The following is a 20,635-nucleotide window of genomic DNA, read 5'->3' as shown; positions in this document are numbered from 1 at the left end:
TCAGTGAATTTTTCACACATTCTGATAATAACGAACTACATTAGTACAATGTACGAAGAGGACTCTCCATGTACATGAACAAACTGGGTTCTATTACACAACTGCAGCGCAGTACCTTTAATACCCACAGGGTGCGCTAAAGGTCTTATGGAGTGATAAAATGGTAAATGGCCTGCATTTGTATAGCGCTTTTCTAGTCCCTAAGGACCCCAAAGCGCTTCACACTACATTCAGTCATTCACACACACATTCACACACTGGCGATGGCAAGCTACATTGTAGCCACAGCTGCCCTGGGGCGCACTGACAGAGGCGAGGCTGCCGGACACTGGCGCCACCGGGCCCTCTGACCACCACCAGTAGGCAAACATGGGGTTAGTATCTTGCCCAAGGATATTTGGCATGCAGCCAGGAGGCAGCCTGGGATCGAACCACCGACCTTCTGATCAGGTGCTCTGCCACCTGAGCTACAGCCACCCCATGATAAATGGAAATTTCAACATTTTGGTTAAAATTGTTGTCAATATATAGAGAGAGCCACAACAGTGAGTGCTCACAGCCATCTGTAAAAGACCACAAAGGATATATCATGGTTTAGGGGACAATCCCACAACCTTTACCATTATGGAAGCAGTGTGGGATTATCTTGACAGAGAGCAAATGCAGAACAAAAGCCAGCCAGTATCAAAAGAAGATATTTGAATATGTTTTTATAGTATTCATACCAAAAATGATGAATGCAGATGCTTCACTGGCTGATGAGCTGAACACGTTTTATGCTCGCTTCGACGCCGCAGCAATTAAAACAACAAACGGCTGCGCGCGCTCGGAGTGCACCAGTGAAGAAAATGCATTCGTCATCACAGAGCATGCCGTGAGGAACACCTTCAGGAGGGTGAACACCAGGAAGGCAGCAGGACCAGATGCAATTCCTGGCCGGGTCCTTAGAGCCTGCGCTGATCAACTAGCACCGGTGTTCACGGAGATCTTCAACCTCTCCCTGGCCCAAGCTGTGGTTCCCACGTGCTTCAAACAGTCCATTATTGTCCCTGTTCCAAAGAAACAGCCCGCTTGCCACAATGACTACCGTCCAGTAGCACTGACTTCAATTGTGATGAAGTGTTTTGAAAGACTGATGAGAGATCACATCACTTCTTCACTTCCTGCCACCATCGACTCACTTCAGTTTGCTTACCGGACTAATCGTTCCACAGACGATGCCATATCTCACCTGCTCCACACATCTCTGAGTCACCTGGACACTGGCAGAGGGAATTATGTTAGGATGCTGTTCGTGGACTACAGTTCAGCATTCAACACAATAATTCCCTCTAAGCTTTTCACCAAGTTGACGGATCTAGGACTCAGCTCATCACTGTGTCAGTGGATCCTCAACTTCCTCACAGACAGACCCCAATCAGTGAGGGTGGGAAAACAAGTCTCCCCCTCCATCTCACTCAGCACTGGAGTGCCTCAGGGCTGTGTTTTAAGCCCCCTGCTGTACTCACTGTACACTTATGACTGTGTAGCCACATCAGACACCACCTCCATTGTCAAGTTTGCTGACGACACTGTTGTTGTGGGCCTGATCTCCGACAACATCGAGATGGCCTACCTGGAGGAGATTAGGAACCTGGAGACCTGGTGCCAGGAGAATAACCTCCTCCTAAACATCAGCAAGACTAAGGAGCTGATCGTGGACTTCACTACAAAGCAGGCAAGGAATTACAAACCCCTCATCACCAGTGGCACGCCAGTAGAGAGAGTGGACAGTTTCCAATACCTGGGTGTCCACATCACTCAGGACCTGTCATGGTCCTGTCACATCAACACCCTGGTTAAGAAAGCCCGTCAGCGTCTCTTCTTCCTCAGAAGACTTAGAGACTTCCATCTGCCACTGAAGGTGCTCAAGAACTTCTACTCCTGCACCATCGAGAGCGTCCTGACGGCAAACATCTGCACCTGGTTTGGGAACAGCACCAAGCAGGACAGACGAGATCTGCAAAGGGTGGTGCGCTCAGCCGAACGCATCATTCAATCAGAGCTCCCTGACCTGCTGTCCATCTACACCAAGCGGTGCAAGTCCAAAGCTAGGAAGATTATGATGTACCTCTCCCATCCCAACAATGGACTCTTCTCACTGTTGAGGTCTGGGAAGCGCTTCCGCTCCCTTAAGGCCAAAACAGAGAGAATGAGGAGGAGCTTCTTCCCCCAGGCTATTCGGGGCCTGAACCAGGTGTAGGACTGGACTCTCCCAAACACGTCGCTATAAGACTGGACTCTCACACACGTCACCACACGCACCACCACACATTTCCTATAATCCTATAATTCCTATAATTTATAATCCTTATCTTTATAATCTCTTCTGCTATTTGCACATTCTTTACTGTAAATTCCTAAGTTAATTTGTAAATTTTTGTAGTAAACTGTAAATTGTAAATATTGTAAAACTTTTCTTCTGTCATTTAATGGTCGGGCATTGTACAGCTACAAGCATTTCACCCCCATGTCATACTGTGTATGGTTGTGTGTGTGTGACAAATAAAATTTGAATTTGAATTTGAATTTGAAAAAAATGAAGTGAAAAGAACTTCCTTAGTCCACTGGTTTTTCTGGACATCTGTCAAAGACTGGCGATTGTTTTATAATATTGGTTTTGTAAAACATTGATATCCATACTGATATCTTCTTGCGAAGCCATTTGGGTCTTATATATCTGTATAAATAAAAAGGTTTTATCAAGATTTTAAATAAAATAAATCGTTTGACAAATTCCACCCATTTACAATGTCACTTCTTTTATTTCCAACAGTCCTGAAGGCAGCATAATGCAGCGAGTCAAAGCAAGATTGAAACCTGTGGGAGGCGGGGAAATGGGGGTGGGACGTTGAATGCTAAGATCAGAAGGGGACACGGTTTGCTACAGCGGTAATTTTACATATTATAAGCCTGTGGTTTACAGTACGTACTGAAACATTATTTGGTCGTAGTGCAGGACGATTTAAAAGCTTTGCTTCACGCCAGTAGCCTAGCAAGCTTACATTAGCATTAAGCTACACTGAAACAGTGCTTCACTTCCGATCCCACCCAGTGAGAGCTAGCCAGCCAGCTAGCTAGCTAGCTAATCCAACCCAGCCAGCTAGGTTAAACGTTACCAACCGAGTGGTGGGTAAGCCTGTGTTTTCTTTTTCAGAATGTATTTGTTTTAATGTTATAGCTACATCAAAGGACCTGTAGCTTTGAAGCACATATGTTGCTTCATAAGTTGGATGAGGAGTCACTTGCTTGTTACCCTTCTCAAGTCTTTCTGTCAGCTAATCGTGCCTGTCACCGTTAGATGTTTAAACTAAATACACGTGAAGTGTACTTTAACTAAGCGAAGTCGTTAATTGTCACCAATAGTGTTGCTATATGATATGCATCGATTGCTGTTAAGGCAGCTATCATAGGCATAAAGGTTTCCATGTTTGACCTGGGTGCACCTGTGTTAATAGCTGACCGTCTCACTGGTGAATATAAAAGGCGTATTTATGAGAGTGTGTGTAACGATTTGCTTAAACTCTTACTTTCATTACAATGGGGTGAAAAACGGGGTGCACGGAGCAGAAAAGCTAAGCCATATAGTGTGTTGACCATAGACTTACTGGATGTAAAGAGGCAGGTTTTATGGCACAGCCCATGCATTACTGATGGTTCACCTAAGAGTCTTGACTGCATGTATTGCTGTTAATAGTTACAGTTTCCACCTGATCACAGACGTGACAGTGCCCTGAGGACTTAGTGTTGTATAAATATTTCAGTATTTTCCTTTTCTGTCTGCAGGTGAGTGCTAGCAAGGATGACGATGCCGCATGTAGGGGCAGTATTTGCAGCAATAACAGGAGTGATGGCCATCATGTTGCACTCCTCTATTCACAAGATAGAAGAAGGACACCTCGCTGTGTACTACAGGTACATCAGGCCTGACTCATCACACCTGTTTCTAATGAAAATGACACCTGTACTAAGAATGTGGGAGTGCTATTTGTAAGCACCCTGTTTCAAATGATGGTTATAAAGTTATATGTCCTCTTCTTTTTTCCACTCTCATTAAATATAATCAAAAGAAAATCAGATGTTCTGAACTCTGGCTAAATAATTTGTATTTGTTTCAGAGGTGGGGCATTGCTGACTACTCCCAATGGTCCTGGATATCACATTATGCTGCCTTTCATTACCACCTACAGAGCAGTGCAGGTAAGCCTCTCTTTCCAGGCTTGAAACATGGCCTTTGAGCAAAGGCATGTGTAATGTAAGATTCAAACAGGAGGTGCCTGCGCTTTAAAACTAGAGTGGGATCTTCTATAAATAAGTCAGCTACAGCATGCAAACAGTTGTTATTCAACCGTGGCTGCAGGGGCTCTGTTTTACAACAAGTAAATGGAGCATTTACATGCCAATACATATATAGTTGTGGGCAGAAGTTTGCATACGCTTATCATTGGCATGAAAGTCATGGCAATTTTAGGTTTTTCATTGATTTCTTTGAGGTGTTATTTTTCTGGGGTAGAATGATTGTGCAGCCTACATCTTTAATGCCTTTAAGAAACAAGAATTGGTTGCACAGGTTTGAATTTATTTAGGATTTTCTCAAATCCACACTGTGTTGCAATTAAACATAGAGGTGCAAATATATACATACAAACCCTCTAATACTTATTTAAATGTCTCTTTACAAGTTCTGGCACAATTCTGTCTGGGTATTTGGCCACCGTTAATGGCAGAATTGGTAGAGTTCATTTAAATTGGTTGTTTTCTTGGTACAGACCAGGCTTTTAAGCATCATAGTTCACAAATTTTCATTTGTGCTTTGGGAGGGCAATTCCAGAAACTTGATGTTAGCCTGGTTTATCCATTCGAAAATCAGTTTTGATATATTTTTGGGATCATTGTCCTGCTGGTACACCCAACTGTGTCCAAGTTTTAACCGTCTAGCTGTTAATTGTAAGTGAAGTTGAAGATTTTGGAAATGGTCCTCATGTGCTGTTATTTCATCCAATTTGTGCAATGTACCAGTACCTCTGGCAGCAAAACAGCCTCAGACCATGCTACAGCCAACACCATGCTTAACAGCTGTTATAGTGTTCTTAGGTTTGAAAGCCTTACTCCTCCAAGCATAAGTCTTGTCATTGTGGAAAAATAGCTCAATCTTTCTGTCATCTGACATAAAACCTTTCTCCAGAAGGCATTTGGCTCGTCATTGTTGGCAGCTGCAAAGTTAAGCTGGTTGGTTGGTTTTGAAACACAGGTTTCTTTCTTGGTTGCATGTTCTTAGTGTAGGGTGATATAAAACTCCCTTTACTGTGGACAGAGATGTCGATGTTCCAATAGATCATGGCAGGCTTGAGCTTTAGTGGTTCCTGGCTTGTTCCTGAACATTCTAACAAACATCCTCTCATTTGAGGGTGGTAGTTTGGGTCTTGTTCCAGACCTTGGCAACATATCCAGGTAACTTGAAGAATTATGGCTGTTTTGGAAAAATACTGTTAGAGTTAACGAACGTTTACAATCAGAATTGTAAAAGAGTATCATAGTAATATAGTAGAATATGCTTTACACATTGTATGCATTCAGCTTGTATTAACTTGAAACAACCATGCACTTCTTTATGTAATCTTGTATAGCTCCTAAATTATATAATGTAGTATAAAGTAGCATTGCACTCAATTTCAAATCTTAATAATACACTCACAGGCCATTTTAATAGGTACCTTGCTAGTACCAGATTGGACCCAGTTTTGCCTTCAGATCTGCTTCTCTGAAGCAAGTGCTGGAAACATTCCTCAGAGATTTTGTTTCATGATGGCATCAGACATTTGCTGCACATTTGTTGGCTACGCATCAATTATATAAATCTCTCACTCAACCACATTCCAAATGTGCTCCTTTGGACTGATATCTGGTGTCTGTGGAGGCGACTTGAGTACAGTGAACTGATTGTTATGTTTAAGAAACCAGTTTGAGATGATTTGACCTTTATGACATGTTGTGTTATTCTGCTGTAAGCAGCCATCAAAAGATCATACAGAGATGACATTTAAGGCTGTGGCATTTGAATGATGAAGAACTCCTGCAAATCAGAAAAGATAGGGGGTGCTTGGAGTCGTATGGCCATAAGCATGAAATAAGCAGGATGGATCCATGATTTCAATTTTTGTGATCATGTGCAAATTGTAGTCCTTTATTCCCAATTTTGATGCTCAGTTTGAACTTCAGCTATGTTTAATAGCAGTTGAACCTGTTGTACCCTGGATTTTATATGCTCAGTTTTAACAAAAAGGAAAACACACAGGTCACTTATACTGATAACTATGTCACAATATTTTCAATGTTTTTTTTTTTGTTTTTTTTTCAGACTACACTCCAAACAGATGAGATCAAGAATGTGCCTTGTGGAACAAGGTGTGACTGGACTTCCTAATTCAGCTGTTAATAAAGTCATTCCCACATTAATATATATTTACCTGAAATGTTTTTTTTTCTTCACAGTGGAGGTGTGATGATCTATTTTGACAGGATAGAAGTTGTGAACATGCTCGTCCCCTCAGCAGGTGCAGCTTGTTTTTGTGAATTTCTTTCACTGCAAAACTTCCTTATTTTGTTGACTTATTAACCCTGTTGGCATCAAAGTAATTGTTGCTTTTGTTCTGCTATATTCAGTGGTGGACATTGTGAGGAACTACACCGCAGATTACGACAAAACTCTAATTTTCAACAAAATTCACCATGAACTCAACCAGTTCTGCAGCGTGCACACACTACAGGAGGTTTACATTGAGTTGTTTGGTTAGTACGTTTTGGTTGCATTTTACTACAATCCTGAAATTCCTGAAATTGGATCATACATTAGAACTTTTTCTTTTATTTTGTTTGCAGACATCATAGATGAGAATCTGAAGACGGCATTACAGAAAGATCTGAATGTTATGGCACCTGGACTTACAATACAGGTACCTAAACACACACATAACCTGCACATTTTCAGTGACATTTTAGGGATGATAAAATCAGCTAGTTGGTTTTGTGCTGTGACACATCCAGAACTCAGATTCCACCTTCCCTCATTCCCTCGCTCTGTCCCTTTTACAAAGACTTTAAGGTAACACTCAGTACTTAGAAGTCTATATTGTACATAGTTTAACATTTCCAGCTGAAATAGAGAATGTTTAGTGGGAAAAAGGTGAGATCGCACATGGATCATGGAGCTGGTAAATAACACACAGTTTCATACCAGCTAGATTTGGGCACTAGCAGCAAATGTACAGAGAGTAGAGATTAACAGTCAGTCCTTCGTACTGCCTACTAGTACACTAATAGTGTTGTTTTTGTTTGTTTTTTTCCTCTTCCTCGTTGGCAGTTGATCACCAAATAGCCCAAACTTATTGCACGTTTTCTTCCGCACTAACCTGTGTTAATACAGTTAAAAATGCTCCCTTTGAGGTGAGGTAAAACAGAAGTCAGATTAAACTGTTGTTTACTGCATTACCTATTAGCTTCTTGCAGGAACTATAAATTCATTTTAAGCCGCGGGGTAAACCAGGTTACTGTCTGTTAGTGTTTGTTTAATGACCCCTGCTCATGGGCCAGGACCATTAGTGCACAGCTAGGAAGAAACAGATGTTAGTGTGTCACCCAAACAACCCCTCCCCCCAAACCCACACACACAATAAATAAAAATGAAAATATAAAAAAATAAATGACATTTGCTCACCAGTTTGAGGGGAGGAGTCAAAGTCTGAATAGATACTAGTAGGCCAATCTATCTGTTTCATGTGTCTTTTTATTTTTGTGAGCAATTTTCCCTCACTGTTTCCCTCTTTTTTTTTTCTTTTTTTCTTTTTTTTGTACTGTTTCCGATAAAGGCAGTTCGTGTTACCAAACCAAAGATCCCTGAGTCTATCAGGAGGAACTTTGAACTTATGTGAGTTTGTACAATTGAAGTTACCAGCATAGACTTTGTACATGGTTTAGTTTCTGTGATTTCCTCACTCAATTCATGCAAGACCACATGGAAAGCAAAATATTTGCAAGAACCTCATTTCTGTCTATCCTTGTGTGTCTGTCTGTGTGTGTTTGTGTATGTGCAGGGAAGCAGAAAAGACTCGTTTGCTAATAACAGCTCAGACTCAGAAGGTGGTGGAAAAGGAAGCTGAGACTGAAAGGAAGAAAGCCATTATTGGTAAATGCGCTGTTTTACTGTAAAGCAGGCAGTTCCCTTTTTATTTGCATGACCATCCGTGCAATTTTAGCATTTTGCCTCTCAAAGTTATTCATGCGAAACCCCACTGCCAACCTCAGCCTTCTCTTTTCTGTCACACAGAGGCTCAGAAAGTGGCTCAGGTGGCAGAGATCCAGTTCCAGCAGAAGGTGATGGAGAAGGAGACAGAGAAGAAGATCTCTGAAATAGAGGGTCTGCCTGAAATCCTTTGGTTCCTTTCTGTGTCATGAATCTGTGTGTTCCTGAGTTGTGGTGTGCTGGTTTATTTGTCTCATTCAATAGTGCTTCTTTGTTTCAGATGCTGCCTTCCTGGCCAGAGAGAAAGCTAAGGCTGATGCAGAATTTTACACTGCTGCCAAGTTTGCTGAAGCAAACAGGGTAAAAAGACCCAAACAGTTTAAACACTTTGTTGTTAACATCAAATGCAGTCATCACAGATCGTATAGTTTTAAAACAGTAACACTCTGCTGAGAGGTGTTTTTTGCAGTGGCTATAGTAATAAAAAAATCCCTAATGTAAAAGAGAATAAGGCTTGATTTAGACTTCTTTGTAGAGCCCATGATGTAACCTATGTAGGTGGCTGACGTTGTTGACGCATTTATGCTTGTGCTGGTCCAATATGTGTTAATTACCTTGTGGTTGTGTCCTGATGCGGTGTCAGCTGATAGAAACAGTTGAAATGCTGGGGCTTTTTCCCTCCCTGGTCCCTGCTCTTTGTACTGGTCTGTTTTGTTTTTGTTTGTTTGTTTTTTAACGGCAAACATATTTGTCCCTGAAGTTTTTCTACTTCTCTGTGCATACATTCACGTCAGTTCTGATCATTACAACAGTCTGCATCCAGAAATTTGTTGACGTTTGTGAGTTCTTATATTGATGCTATGATTATCATTCCTTATTTTGAGATGATGATCCATATTTTCTCAATGATAAATTTAAAAACTGCGGTGGAAAAAGTAGGCAGAAATTCACAGGAGGACTCCATTGTACTGAACAGACCATTTACAATAGTTGCGGGCTGCGTCGACTGCGTGTGTAGCTAAACTCCCAGGGAAGTGCACGTTAGATTACGGCATAGGTTATGGCGTAGATTTCCAGCAGTTGTAGTAACATAGTTTTAGTTTATGTTTATTTGTAGGTTTATACGGAAAACGCATGGATCCACACAAACCTGCTGTAATGATCTTAATAACCTCACTTCACCTGACCTAAACAGAATCAACTTTAAATAGATGCAGACTTTCGACAAACTCTACCAAACTGGGTAATTGCAGAAAGATGTCACAAACCATTAATTACCGTCCTCCTGACAAGAGTCAGGTCTTGAAGCAGCTCCACTTGATCAGAGTTAATTTAATTGCTCATCACTGAAGTTGGTCCAGCTGCAATGTTGCATTTATTTTTAGCCATGTAGCTGTATATAGTCACATTAAGATAAAGTGTTATCACAAACAGCAATGTGATCCAGCACTAATTGAATCCTCACACTCTTCTGTCTCTCTTCTAAATCCCTACAGCTGAAGTTGACACCTGAATACATGGAGCTGATGAAGTACCAGGCCATAGCAGCTAACAGTAAGATCTACTTTGGCCAGGACATCCCGAACATGTTTGTAGAGGGGGGCAACGGTCCACCAAAGTCTCCGCGCTCCCCTTCATTACCGAATGCTGAATCAGACTTCTTTAAAGTGAAGCCTGATGGACAGTGAGTCCACAGCTCTGCCTCTGCACAGGACAGGAGAGCTTGATGAGGAATTGTCTTGTCACTGGGGCGTAGAGCGCTGAACTGAAGATGATGATGATGGGTGGGGTAGCTTTTCAGCTAGTTTGGTGAACCGCACGCTTCAGTCTTAAATCTAAATGGCAAAAAAAGAGTGGGAGAGGGTTTAAGGTGGAAGAAAAGTGAAAGTGAGATGGGAGAATGTGACAGATGAAAAGGATTTTTTTTGTTTTGGAGGGTTTTGGAGGGTTTTCAGCCTTCCACATTTTTAAAAAGACGAGCTTTAGAAATGAGATTGATGCCATAGTTAAAAAACAAGCATAAACATGCTAATGCCTGAGAAGGTGACGGCAACTAGTCGCCCTAATTTACATGTGCTTGCAATCAGTGCGGTGTTTAACTTTTGCTTTTGGGGCTGCATTCATTTTTCGTTTTTCTTTTGTTATCTTTTTTTGTTATTGATTTTTTGGATGCAAGGTCAATGATTTGTGATGAGCTATTGATTTTTGAGAGTTATGTGGCTTGGCTGCACTGGAATCTGACAGGTGACACTAATTAAAAGCTGGGTGGACAATGTATGTGCGTGTGATGGGGGTCAAGTCATCTCTGTGCCAACCTCACTTGCACTGACTTACTAAGGTGGCTGTTCTTTTAAGAGTATAAGGGCCCGTTTAAGCTGCTGGTGGATGAACTTGAACACTTGATGGGTTATATACAGAAGTGAGTGTGTTATAAATGTCCAGTTGAGTGAAATTATACAGATATTAGCTGTGGAGGGGTATCAGATTGGAAATGTAGTTTATTATTTAGTGTAGTATTCTGTTATTAGTTGTTTTTTGGACCTCCTGTGACACAGACTCTGAAGCAAATGAGAGGGGGGAAAATGGAAGAAAGATCTGGCGTTGCTTAAAGATTTAGTCTAATACAAATTGAGGATGATTAACAGCTGATTGTTGTAACAGCGAGCACTGCAGGAAGTAGAGATTATCATTAAAGAAGTCAGCGCATGTTTCTTTCTTCAGATTGGTTTCCAGAGCCGTGCATGTTGAAATTATGAGTTTGGGATGGTTCAGATAGAGCCTGCAACCAACTCTGTTGTTATGCAGTGTCTTCATAAGTGGTTAAATGTAAACTCTCAGGACATGTATTAAATATTAATAAGACAGCTGTTTAATGTTCACTCTCCAAACAACAATTAATTCAGATTTTCACCATGAAGAAAGCTGCGGTTTGAGAGGAAAATGGAAAAGCACCACCTTTTCAGCTAGGTGTCTGTCTGGAACAATGCCAATTTAAGAGCATGCAGGGCGACTGAAATAGGAATAATATTTAAAACGAAATCGACATTTCATTGTCAATGTTTACATTTTTTATGGTGATTCATAACTAAGCGGACTACAGGATCTTCTGTCATTTCTCACCGAGATAATTGAAGTACCACAGAGCTTCCTATGACGACAGAAACTCGGAGAGGATTCACGTAACCTCCAATCAGTTTTTGACAGCACGAGTTCTACTCAAAAACAAGTTGGTCTGTTTAGAGATGAATGTTGCTTTGGCTTAAGAAAAGATACGGGTTGGTGCTAGTTTTAATGTGTGTGTACATTTTGATTCTGTTCTGCTTTGTGTTTTAGAAACATGGAAATGCAATTGAGATAACGAGCCTTAAATAATATAATGGTTTACCCCAGACTTAAAGGTTCAGCGATTCTTACAGGCTAAAAGGCTCCTCATAGACTTTGAAGATGTGCCGTTCTGTACGGATCGTCGCTCTCGCTTTGAAAGACTCAACAGGCAGTGAACACTACGAGTGTTTTGAAGACGCCGCGCTGTTTCTGTGACCTCCATTTGGCAGTTTAACGCTGCACCTCGCAATTGCTTTGGTGGTGGGTTCAAATAAAAGATGCAAAAGAGGGGGATGAATCACTCACAAAAATAATTTTTGTCGATTTTTTTTTTTTTTTTTTTTTTTTTTTTTGTACAATCTGTGAAATTTAAACATTGTTTCCTTGTTTTAAAAGGTTTATATGCAAAAATGTTTTCAAGTTTTGACAATGTTCTTATGTAACAAATAAAACCTATTTTGATACCTCTCTTCTCTTTGCATTGATGTGTGGGCATTGTTGTGCATTCGAATGCCACAAGGAGGAGAACTTGTGCCATGGTAGATGAGTCACTTGGTTTGAATACTAGCAGTGGCAGACTTGATCAAAAGAAAGAAGGAAAATATTTTATGAATAAATGGATGGATAAAGACCCCAGGGACCCATTGAATATGTGTCAGTTTGTACATTTCCAAAAGTTATGTATGTATAGAAGTAAAATCAATCATGAGCTTGTACAAAGTTTAGAAACACCTTTATTTTATGTGCTAAGTTATAGAAGGAAACTCAAATTTCCCATACTATTTTGTGACACAAAACTACACATGCACACTAAAATATATTTGCATCTTAACTGCAGCACAAGTGCCTCAAATCTCACTGTTGTTGTATTTATGTCCTTTTTCCAATGTTTTCAACAAGTGACATTATACATTATATCTACAGGTTTTCTATATGTTTACAAATTGATAGATATACCAACCCACATTTGAGCCTGTGCATAATTGGCATGATTTATATCCCACCACATATTCTAATAAGAGGAATTTATATGATGTGCGACTGTAGCTTTTTATTTCATTCCAAAGGCTGGGTAGTTGTGGAAAAATGAGCACGACTCAGTGAACACACTGAATATATAAACACGATCCATCACACAGTCCTTGTTGTTCTAACCCACATAATGTGTTGTAAACACTCCAAAAACAGATCTGTGTGAGTGTGTGTCTGTTGAGTTTGTAAAGTGGTCATCTGAAGAAAATAAAACCCGCTCTTCCCTCAGCACAGCCAGTCAGCTGTTCACAAATGCTTTCCAGGAAGCATTCAAAGTGTGTGTCAGTCCATGTTACCAGATGAAGGATGGCTTCCTCTTGTGACCTCTCAGCCCTCATGGACCCTGGTATCCTCTCACAGCCAAACCAGTGGTTTCTGGGGGAGGGGTTTAGCTTTTGATTGACCCAGATAAACTTTTTCCCCCCACTTTTGATAAGATTTTAAAGATATATGATCATATTGAGTGTTTTCGGGTTTAAATAAGCTTCACTCCTCATTGATTACAAAGGAAATTTGTTGGGTTTTTTTGTGTTTTGGCCTGTGCTTAGTGTAATGGGTGGTCTTATTACTTCTTGCCATTTGCGCAATTCCAACCAGTTTGAAGTCCTCTCTCTTAGGAAGTGAGGTTATGGTCAGGTTTTTTTCCCTTTCCTGGCTGAACCAGCGCTTTTCCTTTTGTTGCTTTTCATCAGATCCTGGATGATCCATCTTGCCTTGACATCATCCTGGATGTGTCCCCAGATACAGAAAGGTGTGGTCCCTCATCTCTGAGTAAATCTAGTTCCCAAACAGCAGGGTGATACTCAGTGTGATTCATCAGCGGCAGGCAGCTCCTTTATCAAAAGCAGCTCTGTTCTTCAGTTTTCCCTCACACTACTCCTTTTAATACAGACAGTGGTCTGTATTAAAAGGAGTATTAACTTTGCTATTTCCTACCACTTATCACTGTCTGAGTTTCTATGGAGACCCTGGTAATTTCTAAAGTCTGCTATACAATTAGGGCTCTTCTGTGGCTATGAATAGAGCTCTGTTTTGGGAAAATAACCCAAGAGATCATCAGGATTACTGTGTTTAAGACGCCAATATTGCTTGGTAAAACAGGTCTGCTTAATTTGTTTGCTTTTAAATTGTTCAAATAGTTGATTTTGAGGGAAAAGGAAGGGAGAAATGGAAGCTAAGTAAACACTGTTTTTAATGTTTGCTGCTGCAGCCATCTTAACTCTTACAATCTTCAGTTTTTCAATCTGCTGTCAGGAGTTCCTGAGTTGATATGTCAAGTTATTATCTCAAATTTCAAGTCACTTCTGAGTAAGTTGAAATTTCAAGATGCTAACCCAAAAGTTTGACATGCTTAAAATAAATAAAAATGAATCAGTGGCAGAAAGAAACCTCCACAGGGAGTAAATGTACAAGTACCAGCAAAATAGGAAAACTCAACAAGGAATTAACGACCAGCCATAAAAAGTGCAAGCACGAGATTTCACGTAAAAAGGAATAAAGGCTTTAGCTTTCAAATATTTGACATATTGGAGCCTCTGTAAGTTCAGTTGATTTGATTATTTGTATACATTTTATATACAGTATATTGTTATATCTATTTTGAAATCTTAGCACGAACCTTAAATAAAATTGATTGTTGGTATCTTTTTAGAACTCTTCATGGCATAGAGTCAGAGGATTTGGAAACACGCCTCAGAGCTTTTGGTCCGTACTGACATGATAGCATCACACAGTTTTGTCTGATGCACGTCCATGATGAAAATCTCATGTGTCGCACAGCATCACAAAGGTACAAATGTACATGTCAGATATTTATTTTAGATATTTTAAGTACTGTGATTGAAAGAAATGTATTACAGTAAAAGAAATCTAAATTTTGAATGATAGTTTTTTAACATCTGTCCTTTATATTGGACTTTGGGTCTTGCTTAACCACAGTGATGTAATGATGTTGTTTTCATCTTCCTGTGGATTTCTGGTAAAAATTTCTTTTTGTCTCATGAACATGAAATAGATGAGGGAAGCACATCTGAACACTAAAAACATTGTTTTAAGAAATAACTTCCCACAGTCAAGCTTTTGATTAGCTGTGCTGTAAATGTAGATCACCTCAGCCACTGCTCATACAGTGATCGGGCATGTTATGAGATCAGGAAAGGTTTTTACTTAGAAATGTGGAAATCATCTGCTCATCTATGTTTAAGAGAGGTCCTTATTAAAGACACCTGGTATGGTATTCTGCTGCTGTAGCCCATCTGCTTCAAGATTAGACTTGATGTGCTTTCAGACATGCTCTTCAACATACCTTGGTTGTAACGAGTGATTATTTGGGTTGCTGTTGCCTTCTTATCAGCTCAAAGAAGTCTGGCCATTCTCCTCTGACCTCTGGGATAAACAAGGCATTTTTGCCCAGAGAACTGCTGCTCACAAAATGTTTTCTCTTTTTCAGACCATTCTCTGTAAACCCTAGAGATGGTTGTTTGGGAAAATCCCAGTACATCAGCAGTTTCTGAAATCCTCAGATCAGCCCATCTGGCACCAGCAACAATGTTACATTCAGATTCTCTTAAATCACCTTTCTTCACCATTCTGATGCACAGTTTGAACTTCGGCTTGAGTTCCTGCCATGTGATTGGCTGATTAGACATTTATTTAACCAGCAGTTGAACAGAAGTACCTAATGAAGTGAGTATATGTATTGGTTGTCAGATAAACAGGGACATTTTCATATAGTGTGGTCCGGCAGCAGAACCACTTTAACTGGGTGTGATTGTGACTCATCACATATATTGTGTCACACTGAGTCAGATGTTTTCCATTGTTAGGCGTAATTTACCAAAAAGAAATCAATAATTCATTAATTTAAATACATGCATTTGTTAAGTGGCTCCAAAGTGTAGTGGTTTATAAGCTAATGGATCCCAGGAGGAGAAACGTATTCCTTTATGGTTGCATCAAGAAGTATCCAGTGTAAAAGTCTGTCAGTTCAAACATGCAGAGCTACCTGCTGTGGCGACCCCTTGTGAAAAAAGGAGTAACTAAAATCTAAATCTAAAATAAGTGTAACTGTAAACTCATTAGGTGTTTGTTTTTCTCAGTCATTAATTAAGTGATAATGATGATTAATGAGGTGGCATGATTGTGAGCACGACAGTCACATTGGCAGGCAGCTGGAGATGATCAGCTGCTCCTGGTACAGCTCACGGGGTCACATGCCTCTCACGCCAACAAAGCCCACATAAAGTAAAATAATGAGGGACATCTCTCTCTCATTTGGCACTACAGAAAAACCTCAAGAAAGTGAAATGAACTTTATATCTGAAAAGCAGACGTTGGGCTGCGGTCTGCTGCTGCTGTGTCACGACTTCGTCAATGCTCCTGACTTTGATGTCACAGTAATTCTAAAAAAAAAAAAATGCTCGATAAAGTGGAAATGAAATTATTAACTAAGTTCTGGTTAACTAAGGTCTGGTTTTCACACTTACACAAAAGCAGGAAACTTACCAAAAATGAGTGAAGGAAGGAAGTGGCTGCCGCCAAATGCAACACCATATATAGTTTTGTTTTGTTGGCTTTAACCCACGACTTGGCTTATTTGATACACTGCCCTCTTATTTAGTGAGACAATTGTGAATGGGGATTTGTGGCTTTATTTAGAAGCTGACAGTCAGAAATTATGGGCTGTTAAAAGAAGCCCAGAGATACCTTTCACAAAGAAGCAACTATTTACATTCAACAAGTCATGATTTCATATAAAAGGGTCATGAAGCATAAACACAGAAGATTCAAGATATAAGGCAGTGGATCATATTATTAAAGAAAGAAAAAGAGACATTTCTGCATCCTGAAGTGTGTACATTTTATGTTCTGGGATAAAATTCCATTTTTTTCTTTTTCAAAACAAGGATTTAAAAAGTTCACATCTGGAATCTCCCTTGTGCATTTCAACAGATGTGACAGTTTTAGCTGGTGGGATTAGATAAGATGATCATTTGCCTTAACTAATATTTCTTTTTTACAAAATACAGGTTTACATATCAGAACTGCTACAGACATTTCTCTGTCTGTATAGTTTCACAGCTGCTTCAGTGTGTGTTGCCTCTTGCTTTGTACGTCTCCAGATGCTGTGTCAGATCTTGAATACGGACATCCTTCAAGTGAACCAGATGTTCCAGCTTGTTCACTTTCATCTGGAGGATCTGCAAACATACACGACCAAGAAAACCAAGAAAAGAAAAAGAAAAGAGGGATGAGGCTAAAGAGAGGATATTTCTTTGAAGGCTTCTGAAAACTTCATAGTGCGGTGAAAGGAGAAGTTGCACGTTTGTGTCATCCTTCTGCTTCTCTCTAAACATGCAGATGTGACCACAGATGGAAAAGAAAAATAAGGGTTATATCCGCTGAGCAGATACTGACTCACTCGCCACTGCTGACACAGGACATTACACATGCCTAACACACACTCCTAAATATTTTTCTCCATCTCACACACACACACACACACACACACACACACACACACACACACACACACACACACACACACACACACACACACACACACACACACACACACACACACTTTAGCAGAGTGTTTCCTGCATTCATGCATGTCTGCATGCAGACTTTACCTCCACAGTCTCCATCAAAGACATAATTGCTTTTTCTTTTTCCTTCAGCATTTGTTGGAAAGCAGGATCCATGTCTGAATAAAACTTTACTGCACGCTCCACTTTACTGTACCATAAAAAAAAGAATGGACAGGCTATTATTTTTGTTTTAAATGTTCTTGCGATTCATTGCATTATAATTAAAAGCAGTGGTTTTTTGGTCATACCTGTTTTTTTGCCTGTTCTTTTCATCTTTTTTCAATTCCTCCAGCTGAGTTAGAAGTCTTATCTCAGTCTGTTGAATTTCTGAAGAAAAAAAGTGTCTTGTTTTACAAACTATGATGTGAACAAAACACAATGACTAAAAGAATCTATACAGCTGAGTAAAAGAGATAAGGCTTGGTGGCAGAAAGGGTGACGACCAATAGCAGAAAGAGGGTGAAACGCTGAAGTAAGATTAGTAGATAAAGGAAAAAAATATCAGGCTTTAAGTCAACGGTGCTGAGCTCAGGCCAGCGATAAGAGCCATGTGGAAACTGATACGAGAACCTGAGTCATGTGTCTGATGGCGGGAGCGAGTGTAGACGGAAGAGGAAAGAGCAGAGGGTGGAGGCACTGGCCAGCTTTGATAGGGACGGATGAGGTGTGGGAAACAAGTTCACTCCTTTAGGGTGGTGGAATTTTCTTCTAATCAGTTCTCCCCGATTCCTTCAAATGGACGTTTCTTTGTGTTTCTGATTGGTCACTGCCATCTCTGGGATAGATTACACTTAATTTGGGCCTGAGAAGATCTTGGAGACGCTTCATTTCAGTGACAAAAACAGCGATGAACAGTCACTAAACTGCTCCCTTAAACAAAAACCAAATAAAGAGGGGGAAAAAAACACCTTGCTGAATGCTGAATATGCTGACTTGGTGTTTGGGAGTTGACCGGCAGATATAGCTGCATTAACAAAAAAAAGTCTAAAATAACACCAAACTCACTTCCTGTGCTAAATAAAGCACATCTTAGCTTCAGTTTTGTTTGGCTTCAGTTAAATAAAAAACAACAGTTTCAGCTGATATTCTGCACAAACTACACTATCATTATGACACATGCTGCAACATGCATAAGGCCAATATAAAGTCATTGCATTTATCCTAATTCAGCTGTTTTATTTCCATAATCTACTTAATGTTACTGACTTCATCACAGTTTGTAACTTCCAGCAACACCTACATCACTATCGTGTGATGTGATGCAAAGCCAAATATGGCATCAAATGCAGAAGATTGTACCTTCATGAGGTTTCTCCTGGTTCCTGGTGTCATAATACTCCATATCCTAAATTTATAAAACAAAATATATATCCACTGTAGTTAGATTAACATGGACAAGCATGCAGTAATTCATATTTTGCATTCAAATAGACAAAAAAAATGACCTATACCGTGTGTGTCACTACACACCAGTATGTTGTTGGTGGTGTACTCCAGTTTCTTGTCTATCTTCTCCCTGAGGTTGCTCAGGACAGGCACTATTGCTCCTGTGGTGCTCTGTGCAATTTTCTTCAGTGTCTCCTCAGGCACATGGAAGTCCAGCTTGGAAAATACCTTCCTATCCTCATATAAATAAAAACACATGTTTCTAATACCTAGAACTATGCACAGTAGTATCAGCAGACTCGGTGTGATTTAACTGATGAGACACAACATAGGAGCCAAAATGTTTTCAGCAAATTCCCATAAATCTGAAGCTGGCTTTGTGCCATATCAGTGGCGAGGGATGGAGTGAGTGGGTGTAAGTAGGATATGTCCGCAGGACCAGATGTGGAAGCCCAGGAAAAATTTTATTTGGATGGGAAAAACATTAGGCAATGTCTGTCATTCCTATTAAGAGATATTAATTAGCCATCTAGCTTTTTAACTTTTTTGTAGCTTGTGTACAAGTTTTTGTGGCAGGCTGTTAAAATGTGATGTTTTTCAGCTGTGGAGAGTGTTTTTCTCTGGCTGGGATGTAGTCATTCAATCCACCAGATTCAGAAGAATCAAACACACACACACACACACACACACACATAAAACAGTGATGTCTTGCCTGTTGAGCAGGTTCCAGTTGCTGAGCTTCTGCTGTGTGGAGTTTGCAGAAACATAGTTGTGCAGATCAACAAGCTTGGGGAAGAAATATTTTACCACCTCAGCAGCCATCACTAAGGTTCAAAGAGAAACTTAGTCAGATCACAAATAAATAAAATTACCGTAGCTGGAGACATGGAGCTATGCAGATCATATTACTCCTGCTGTTACTGCTTGATTGTTTGGTTAGCACCTCCATGAGGACTGCTAGGCTAACTTTACTACCTGCATCGCTGAAGTCTCTTGTGATGTGTCTTTTGGGCCGGGACAGCGGTATCTTATCTATCCACGCAAACAGGTCCTGTAGTTCCTCTTCGTTCAGTTCTCGTTCCATTATTTATAAAATTACAGTCGTTTCTGAACGATTAAAACAGTCTTGATGAGCTAACCTATAGCTTCAGCCCACCTCAGGTTGTTTGAAGCGTTGCTAGGCGATCAGCTGTTAAAGGGCCAGTTCAACCCCAAATCAAAAATATAGATTTGTTTCTCTTTTGGCCAATCTTTGAGGGATTTGGGGTTTTAGGGAGTTGCAAAGTCTTTCAGTTCTAATGTTGTGTTGTTATCGGCCTTCTCTTGAATACATTCAGTCAACTTGTGTTGCTCTGGTGCTCAAAGCATCTAAAAGTAAGCACGGCATCTTGCAGACATCATGACCCCCAAATCTACCCTTGAGGAGAGGCTCCTGGTAGTAATGGTAACCCCTTCATCTGGAGCAAACTCACCCTGTATGCTTTAGCAGTTTCTCTCCTTTTCCATATCCATACTTCTCTCTCTCATCATTCTGGAACAAGTTCGTCTTGGTTTTGTGTTTCCATTGTTTTCTGTGACGCTTTTAGTTGGTTTGTGGGAAACTCTAATCTGGCCTTTATATTCTTGAGTGTAACCAGTGGTTTGCACCTCGTTGTAAACTCTCTGTATTTCAAATGAAGAAGGCATCTCTTTATTGCAGACCTTGACAATGACACACCTCCTCAAGAGTGTTTGGAGGTCTTGGAGGTTTTCTTTTCATGACCATGGAATAATTATGTCATCATGCACCTTAATTCTCTTCTGTGGTATTTCAGCCCTGTTGGTGTGGCTGAGTTGATGAGTGCATTCACCCTTTTCATGTATCAAATTTGACTTTTTTCATTTTTTTTTTAAAATCTCCCTGATAGGTTTGTTTAGGCTTTTAGCTGAAGGCAATCAATGTCTCTTTAGACTCTGAAAATGGGGAACTGTATAAAAATTACTATAACTGAAAGAGTTAATGCAATGGTTTCTTAAAAATCCCTTT

The 20,635-nt window shown here is 40.2% G+C and overlaps 2 protein-coding genes across 5 annotated transcripts; one reads left to right on the top strand and one right to left on the bottom strand.

Moving 5' to 3' along the window:
• The first annotated feature begins 2,852 nt into the window (after positions 1-2,852).
• Positions 2,853-12,072, top strand: erlin1 (ER lipid raft associated 1). 3 transcript variants are annotated; one of them, XM_085477845.1, is made up of 12 exons: positions 2,853-2,931; positions 3,826-3,954; positions 4,158-4,239; positions 6,398-6,444; positions 6,532-6,593; positions 6,703-6,828; positions 6,919-6,992; positions 7,905-7,963; positions 8,130-8,221; positions 8,363-8,452; positions 8,559-8,638; positions 9,775-12,072. In XM_085477845.1, exons 2-12 carry the CDS (start codon positions 3,842-3,844, stop codon positions 9,964-9,966), a joined length of 1,017 nt encoding a protein of 338 aa, XP_085333971.1. In that variant the 5' UTR covers positions 2,853-2,931; positions 3,826-3,841; the 3' UTR covers positions 9,967-12,072. The 3 variants fall into 3 exon arrangements, with proteins under 3 accessions (XP_085333971.1, XP_085333973.1, XP_085333972.1); XM_085477847.1 differs by having other exon boundaries at positions 2,861-3,168; XM_085477846.1 differs by having other exon boundaries at positions 2,861-3,172.
• Positions 12,073-16,267: 4,195 nt separating this feature from the next.
• spef1 (sperm flagellar and cilia associated 1) lies at positions 16,268-19,837 on the bottom strand. Of its 2 annotated transcripts, XM_085477844.1 has the most exons (8): positions 19,585-19,837; positions 19,322-19,433; positions 18,694-18,841; positions 18,523-18,568; positions 17,952-18,035; positions 17,472-17,556; positions 17,266-17,371; positions 16,268-16,833 (listed from the first exon to the last, which is right to left on the bottom strand). In XM_085477844.1, exons 1-8 carry the CDS (start codon positions 19,691-19,693, stop codon positions 16,720-16,722), a joined length of 804 nt encoding a protein of 267 aa, XP_085333970.1. In that variant the 5' UTR covers positions 19,694-19,837; the 3' UTR covers positions 16,268-16,719. The 2 variants fall into 2 exon arrangements, with proteins under 2 accessions (XP_085333970.1, XP_085333968.1); XM_085477842.1 differs by lacking the exon at positions 17,952-18,035 and having other exon boundaries at positions 17,472-17,550; positions 19,585-19,813.
• Between the last annotated feature and the right edge of the window lie 798 nt (positions 19,838-20,635).

Source organism: Copadichromis virginalis, linkage group LG13, assembly GCF_057382275.1.
Source record: "Copadichromis virginalis isolate Kocher_CV1m ecotype Utaka linkage group LG13, C_Virginalis_male_GT1.1, whole genome shotgun sequence".
Taxonomy (NCBI): Eukaryota; Metazoa; Chordata; class Actinopteri; order Cichliformes; family Cichlidae; genus Copadichromis; species Copadichromis virginalis.
Note: the sequence above shows the minus strand (reverse complement) of the source record. Positions and strands in the feature narration are given on the sequence as shown.